Genomic DNA, 7,710 nt, shown 5'->3' with positions numbered 1-7,710 from the left:
TCGTTCAGGATATGCCTTCCAACTTCTCCATCAGACAACAGAGGTCCCTATAGACAACAGCTTCCCTTACTGCAGAACCTTGATGCATCACTAGAGCAGGGTCATTCTATGCAATAAAGGAGACAGGAGTCCTGCTGAAAAAAATAGTATGTGGCCCTCTAATGAAAGGCTGTTGGAATGCATAGGCACAAGGAGAGCAAACTAATTTTCCACAAACAGCCATCATTCTGGCGTATCCAAACTTGTCCACGTTTGACTTGGCAATCTTAAAAATTCTCTTATTGACTCCCTTAAAAATTCTCTTATTGACTCCCTTAAACTCTGTATGTGTGGGTGGAGTGGTCCCCTAAACTTTTTACCTTGTGCCCCCTTTTACTCCTGTTCATGCACCTGCCTGCCGTCCCACGAAATGGGGCCAGGACTGTGCAGGGAGGAATGGACATGAACAGGCATAAGGAGGCTGAGATTGGGGCCACGGATGTGGGGCTGGCTGCTGGCATCCTTGACAGGGGGCCAGGAGCAGAGGTGGGCAATGCTCTCTCCTCATCTCCCATGGGGGCTGGTCCAGGCCCCAGACACATTCCACCCACCTCAGAACTTTCCTCCTCTTCCCCACAGATTGGGGACCTTTGCCTTATTGTATAAGCCTTATTTTCAGTTGGGCCGAGTACCCACAGTTCCCATTGTCTTTTACTGGAGAATCGAGCTGTAAATTACAGAAGAAAAATATGAGTCTGTATGAGACCAGGGAATAAAAGCCAGAAATCCTGCCACCCAGACCTCTCTGTCCACCTCTACCTCTAAGCCATGTTCCTTCTTTCCCACACAAGCAAACCTTTCAGTAATCTGAAAAAAGTAAGTCATTTCTTCTGCTCAGAATGAAAACAAGTAATAATCTGTCCACTTATCCTCCCTCCACCTACCTCTAACTAAAGTACCATCTCAATGAGATCTGAAATGCACATAGCCAGGATTTAAAAAAAAGAAAAGAAAAGAAAAACTGACTTCCGTGTAATTGTGCTTATCCTAAAAAAGAATAAATAAGGGCAGAATTAAGCAGTTGTCCCATTTGCTATTATTATGGAAAGCAATCATACATTCTCAGTGACCAAAGCCTTTGCTGGCAGAGATCTCTCACCGGATTTATCATTAACATCTACAGCCTAATGCTCCTAAATAATTCAGCAGTGCAATCAGCCTTATGTCCTTGCCTCTTTACCCAGAAACCGCTCACTGTTTACTGTACGCTTCAGCAAAGGGAAAGAGAAATGTGGGTGGATTCTCCCACGACACCCACCCTTTCCTACATGGTGCAAGGAACTTTCTCCTTGGGCCTGGCAGCTCTTAAAAACAAAGAGGTGTTTATTAAATATTTACATTTAGAAAAACATGTATCCACAAAGACTCAGGACCTTGTGGTAACAGATTCACATGCAAATTCGTCTTTAATAATCCTAGGGCAGGGAACTCTCCAATCAGATTGCTCCTCCATCCCTGATACCTGATGCCAGCTTTTCTGGTAATGTAGGCCACTGAAGCAAATCCAGAGAGATTGAGTTGGAACTGAGAGTAGCATCTGAGATCTATTTGGTTGAGTTTTTTTCACTTTTTCCCCCCTCCTCAGGAGGGAAGAATTTATAAAGGATCATTACCTAAGTACCTCCCACCTGGGTCTGGGCTAAGAGGTGAGGAGGGCACTGTAAGGTGAAGCAAGGTGAAAGGACTAAGACAGTGTATCAGGTTAATGAAAGCATGAGGTGGCTCTTAGGCAGCAGCTGGAGGAAATTTGGACATGCTGACAGGGGAAACTACGACTGGTTAACTAGTGAACCAGGGGTGCCACTTCCGGAAACACAGCTGCAGGTCAGTACTATGGAGTCTCTTTAGGGAATGTTCTTTGGCTTGTGTGTGTGTGTGTGAGAGAGTGGGGACACTAGGATTTGTACAAATGGAAACAGGAGATATTTGATTTGATTACAGACTATTGATGCATTTCCTAATTGCATTTAGCTTGTTTTAATCCCACAACACAAAAATATATAAGTTTTAAAACCTGAGTAGGAAAAGCTTGCAGGGAGAGGCAGCAAAAGAAGTTGCATTCTTCCTAATGAATTAAAAACAAAAAAAATGAGTATACCACATTCTACATTTTATACTCTTTTTTTTTTTGTTTGTTTTTAAATGTATACAGATACTCTTTTGTTCTGATCCCTTCTACGGCTGTTTGAGTGGTACTCAGCAATGAGCTGGTGTTCACTAAGAAGTAATCATTGTACAGCTTAGAGAAGGAAAAATATGTAGGCTTGAGGGGGGCAGGAGGGGAAAATGTCTGTCGGATAAATAGACAGCCTGCTTTTCTACTGTTGCCTGAAATATACTGAAAGCAGTCTCATCTTTAGGGAGCAAGTTTAACCCTGGTGTAAATCCACCAACATGAGCAGTTACACCATGAATAAAGATTGAGAGCTGCAGCAAAGACACCATCAAGCACACCAAAACAGAACAAGGAAAGTGGGGTGTTTTGTGTTCTTTAGATAACTGATTCCAGTGTAAACCAAACAGAACCAGACCATTAGTGGCACTACTAGAACAAAAGATTATAGATGGCAAAGTCTTCATCCTGTTAAACTAATATCATTTTGTCAACAGAAGTGACCTGTGATGAAATAAATTCTTTGCACACCAGTAGTCTTGTCCTTCTATGGTAACTGGCATATCAACAAGCTTGAAAACTGAGATTAACAGTACTTTGCAACAAAATCTTTATATAGAGAGAATTACTATCGAAATGTTATATATATATTACATAGTTATATAAAAACACGTCTATTTAATATTGCTGTGAAACCTTTATGAAATACCAACAGGATATAAATCTATTTAAAAAAAATTAAGGTGGCATTTTCAGAAATGCTTATGAGAGTTAGGTGAACAAATTATTTCTGATGGGATTTATGTGCCTAACTCACACAGGAGCTATTGGAAGTTCTAACATTGATGTTCATCTCCTGCTCCACGTTAAAAATCATGAACATGCTTATCTTTTAATTTCTCTTTAGATTTAAAATGATTGAAATATAGCTATCCAGTAAATTATTAAACAATATATTAAAATTCCCACAGCCTTTAAAATAATAATTTTTGAAGGCACTCAGGAGCCACACACCTCCTTTCTACTTATACATCATTCTAGGAAGCACACCACCTCCTAACTTCCCTTATTAGGTCATCATATTTTACAGCGAGTCAGTATATGGCTAGCTTCAGGCCTTTTTTAGCTAAATAAATAGAGTTGACAAGTGAATTTCTCCTTATGGAAATGGCATACAACTCATCTCTTCTTGGTTTCATTCCTTTAGCAACTAACCTGAATGAAAAGCCTTTCCAATTGACAAGAGTCATGTAACCTGCAAGCTGGCAGTTGTACATATCCAGCATAGAATCCTAGAACACCAGAACTGGAAGGGGCCTCAAGAGGTCATCAGGTCCAGCCCACTGTCCTTATGGCAAGACCAAGAATGATCCAGATCATCCCTGTTAGACATTTATCCAACTATTCTTAAATATCTCTGATGATGAAAATTTCCTGTCAAGTTGTTTAAGTACTGGAATAAATTGCCTAGGGTGGTTGTAGAATTTCCTTCTAATGCCCAACTTAAATGGCACTTGCTGCAATTTAAGCCCATTGTTAAAACATGTGCAAGATAACGTATAATGAAATGTTTTGCTCCTTATGTTTCTTTCCAGTGGTCAGTTGTTTGAAAAAATTACCCTTTCTTTCACCTCCTGTAGATTATAAATTAAAGGAGAAAGAGAATAAAGTTCACAAGAAGTTATTTTAAATGCCCAAGTAATCACATTTCTCTTTAAAGCTCTGCAAACCTGTGGATGCCAAATGGAAACTTTTTGACGTGTATAACACAATTTTCTTGGGTTCTCCTTCATTATGAATTCCATTTCTCACAAAGAGACTTTATCACCTCTTGCCTCTCTCTCAAAGTCATAATTCTTTTTTACAATATCCTCAACAACTAACCAGGCCTGCTGACCAGGATAGGGGCAAAAGGGACAACTGCCCTGGGCCTAGCAATTCAAAAGAGCCCAAGGCTTCCAGCCACATCCATTTTCAGCAGTAGAGGGACTTCAAAGTTGCCCAGGCACTTCGAAGTACCGGCAAGTGAGGTGCCGCTACACACAAGCCAGCACATCAAAGTTTAACACTTCGAAGTTGCCGCAGGGGAGAATTAGCTTAATGAAGTGCTACATATGCAGCACAGCACTTCATTAATCACCTCCTGACACCCTACTTACCATGCTCCCTTCAAAGTAGGGTGCTAGTGTAGACACACCCTATCTCTAGTATTTATAACATAATGTAAAGTTTTGGCAGGAGGCATGCCAAAATAATCTTTCATTTTCTGTATCCCAGAGAAAGAAGTTACAATGTGAATTTTGTCTCAAGTGAGGACTGCACCGTTGGCCATAATAATTCACTTTAAAAAATACTATTGATTTAAAAAATATTGAGAAAATTATTTACCTAGAGCTTGATTTTCCACACTATATTTTCCTTGGGGAGTCATTTGTACCTATGCAAAGCAAATGCAGAGCAGATGTGCAACATTACCAAACAAAATGGTAATGATTTACATCTGCTTTTAATGACTAAGTAACTATACTATGTGCCAGACAGTGGATAATCTGGTCTATAACCTCTTGATCAGTTTCAGAAGAAGTCTTCATTGCCCCTTCCCCTCAAATTCAGAGAAACTATCTGTTATCCCAGCTAGTTTATATTTTAATATCTATATTAAAATAGAGATCTACGCAAAAGGATATTATGCTTGCAAAGTCAAGCTACCAAACATCAGGAAATGCCAGAAGTTAGGCTGTCTGTAATGCCTTAATTCAGTCCCCGACATCCACCTTGCATGCACACAAACGATAGCCTCCCTCAGTCACCTCTGCTTAGTAGTATAGGTGGATAGGTCAGGGTACACACAGTCAATTGAACATGCACTCCTAGTGCAAAGCCATAGTTAGGGCAAGCACAGTTCTTGAATATGTAAGGAGGGGAACATCAAGTAGGAGTAGGGAAGTGATTTTACATCTGTATGTGTCATTACTGAGACCATCACTGAAATTCTGCGTCTTGTTCTGGTATCCACACTTCAAAAAGAATGTTGAATTGCTGGAAAGGGTTCAGAAGAGCTACAAGAAGAATCTGAAGTCTGGTAAATCTCCTTTACAATACTTAAGGAGCTCAATCAATTTTGCTTACCCAAAATAAGGATAAGAGGTGACTTGATCACAGACTACAAGCTAGGGAAGAGAGTCTTCCCCAATAGCAGATATATCTTTAATCTAGCAGGGGGGGAAAAAAGCCCTACAAAAGCCAATGCTTTAAAGCAGAGGCTAGAGAATAGGACTAGAGGCTATTCTGGAAATAGGACACAGTTACTCTCATTGTTAAAAATCTAATCATTAGAATAAATTTACCGAGGGAAGTGCTGAATTTTCCATGATTTTAAACTTTAAAATTATGACTAGACGTCTAAGAGATGTATTAGCTTAACAGAATTAGATTTTTAAATAATTTTATTAGGTATTGCTTTAAGCATTTTTCCTAATATTTATCAAATTTAATTTTAGGCATTTTTCTCAATATAAATATTTAAACTTTTTACACAGTTATAGGAAATTATGGGAGGTCAGACAATTATTTTCTGACAATACAGGATGAGATTAAAAAAATTAAACCTTTGTAACCAACACCACATGTCAAAATATAAAAAGTTAATAGCCTTACATCAAACTCCGTACTCAAGCAACAATTTTTTTTTAAACTTTGCCCATCTGTTAATTTTGATTATTATAAGGGAATATTTTTCCATCAGCTTGTGTGTATGGTCAAGTCAGTGTTTGCTTATGTTTACCAATAAAAATATAACCTTTCCATATCTAAAGATATGCTGTAGATCAAAACAGAAGTTATGGGTTTCATGTAGTGGATGTCTGACTTTTTACTTCTGTGGATCGCTTCAGATAGGCATCTTCCTCTACCCTCACCCACCCACCCCCAGTACTTCAATTATTTCAGTCCTTAGTTCTCAAAGTATTTCTTTTTGTAACCCACCAAGGAGAACTCTGTAGCGCTGGTCTACAAATTACAGTGTAAGAACAGTTACTAGAGATAGGAGAGCACCAAATACAAGCAGACGAATTTGGTGAATGAAGAAGGGGTTATAAACTAAAAAGAGAGACAAAGAAATATTCAAAATTAAGTTCATTTCCTTGTTTATTTTCATTACAGAGCAGCTCAACCAAAGACGACATAGAACCATTTCTATGCATCATCCTGCCTGCCACCATGCTGCTCTTCCTGGCATTCCTGCTGCTCTTCTTATACCGCCGCTGCCACCGGCCCAGCCCCCAGGGGCAGATCTTCAGTATTGATCTTCCAGAGCACCTACCTGAGCGTGATGTGTCTGATTTCCTTTCTGTGCTGCCCTGGAACAGTGAGCAGAATTTCCACTACTCCACTCTACTCCCTGAAGCCACCTTCCTCACTGTAAACTTGCCTCCATCATATGAGGAAGCCACTATGAAACCTCCCAGGGAAGAGGCTCACATTGAGTTCTCTCAGGATCCAGTGCCTCCGTACGAAGAGAGTACACAGGGGTCATCAACCAATAGTAAATAACTTCCTAAGGAAACACCTGTGGCTGAAGTTTGCAACCCATCAAGGCATAAACACGAGACCTTTAGTCATCAACGGTAGAGACAAAATTTTCAAACAAAACGAGTGGAGAAAAGCACTTGGGTTGATGGGGGGTTACGATAAACACATTTAATAATTCTGCATTTCCAACCTCAGTTCACATCAGCAAAACACAGAAAAACACCAGATTGGTGTGGGATGGGAGGAATTGTGGGCTAAATTAACCAAACTGAAAGACGCTCATTAGATTAGAGAGCGGAAACTGGGATGTGGGTTACCATCTATGAAGGGAGGCCACTGTGGTGAATACATGCAAATTACTGAAAGGGCTTTTACCACACAAATCTTTCTTGATTTTTTCTCTCTTTCAAGTTTAGCTTTTGGTAATTTCAGGAACTTAATTTCAAATTATCTGCATTAAACTCTCTAACGTAAGTGCAATAGCAATGATCCAGATCTCAGGAAAAGTAAACAAGAAATGAGACCTAATTACAAAGTAATGTCACTGAATAGCATCACCAGGTTCAGTGTAGCAATGGCAATGTAAAAAGCAGAAAAGATCAGAGGCCATTCAACCATTTTGTGTTAAGTAGAAAGACATAATGGCAGCAAGCGGCACAGCAGGATATTCATGTAGCTAATGAGCAAATATGAAATTGTGCGGGGCTGACTGTTTTACTTTGTTTTCTTATTTAAAATGAAAAAAGAAATCCAACCCTGTCGCCTTTCCATTCTGGATATGGGGTGCACTGTATAAAGAATTGGAACATTCAAAAAAAAAAAAAACTGAGAAAACTATTTTGTATTTCATATAAAACTCCCATTTCCCCCTTACGCATAAACGTAGTTGTTTACGTGCAGAAGGAAAATTAAGAGCACTGAAGGAAATATGGACGCAAACAAGTTACTCAGCAACTGTATAACTACCTTTACAAAAAATTATACTCATGTTTTTCTGTAACACATAACTCCACACTGTTGAGAAGAAC

At 39.4% G+C, this 7,710-nt stretch overlaps 1 protein-coding gene across 1 annotated transcript; it reads left to right on the top strand.

Annotated features, from left to right (window-relative positions):
• Positions 1–1,752: 1,752 nt before the first annotated feature.
• On the top strand, positions 1,753–6,703 carry SMIM28 (small integral membrane protein 28). Its single transcript, XM_074988735.1, has 3 exons — positions 1,753–1,867; positions 3,478–3,485; positions 6,314–6,703. Exons 1-3 carry the CDS (start codon positions 1,753–1,755, stop codon positions 6,701–6,703), a joined length of 513 nt encoding a protein of 170 aa, XP_074844836.1.
• Positions 6,704–7,710: the final 1,007 nt, after the last annotated feature.

Source organism: Carettochelys insculpta, chromosome 3 (genome assembly GCF_033958435.1).
Source record: "Carettochelys insculpta isolate YL-2023 chromosome 3, ASM3395843v1, whole genome shotgun sequence".
In the NCBI taxonomy this organism is placed as follows: Eukaryota; Metazoa; Chordata; order Testudines; family Carettochelyidae; genus Carettochelys; species Carettochelys insculpta.
The sequence above is the reverse complement of the archived record's forward strand: the minus strand, read 5'-3'. Positions and strand labels throughout refer to the sequence as shown.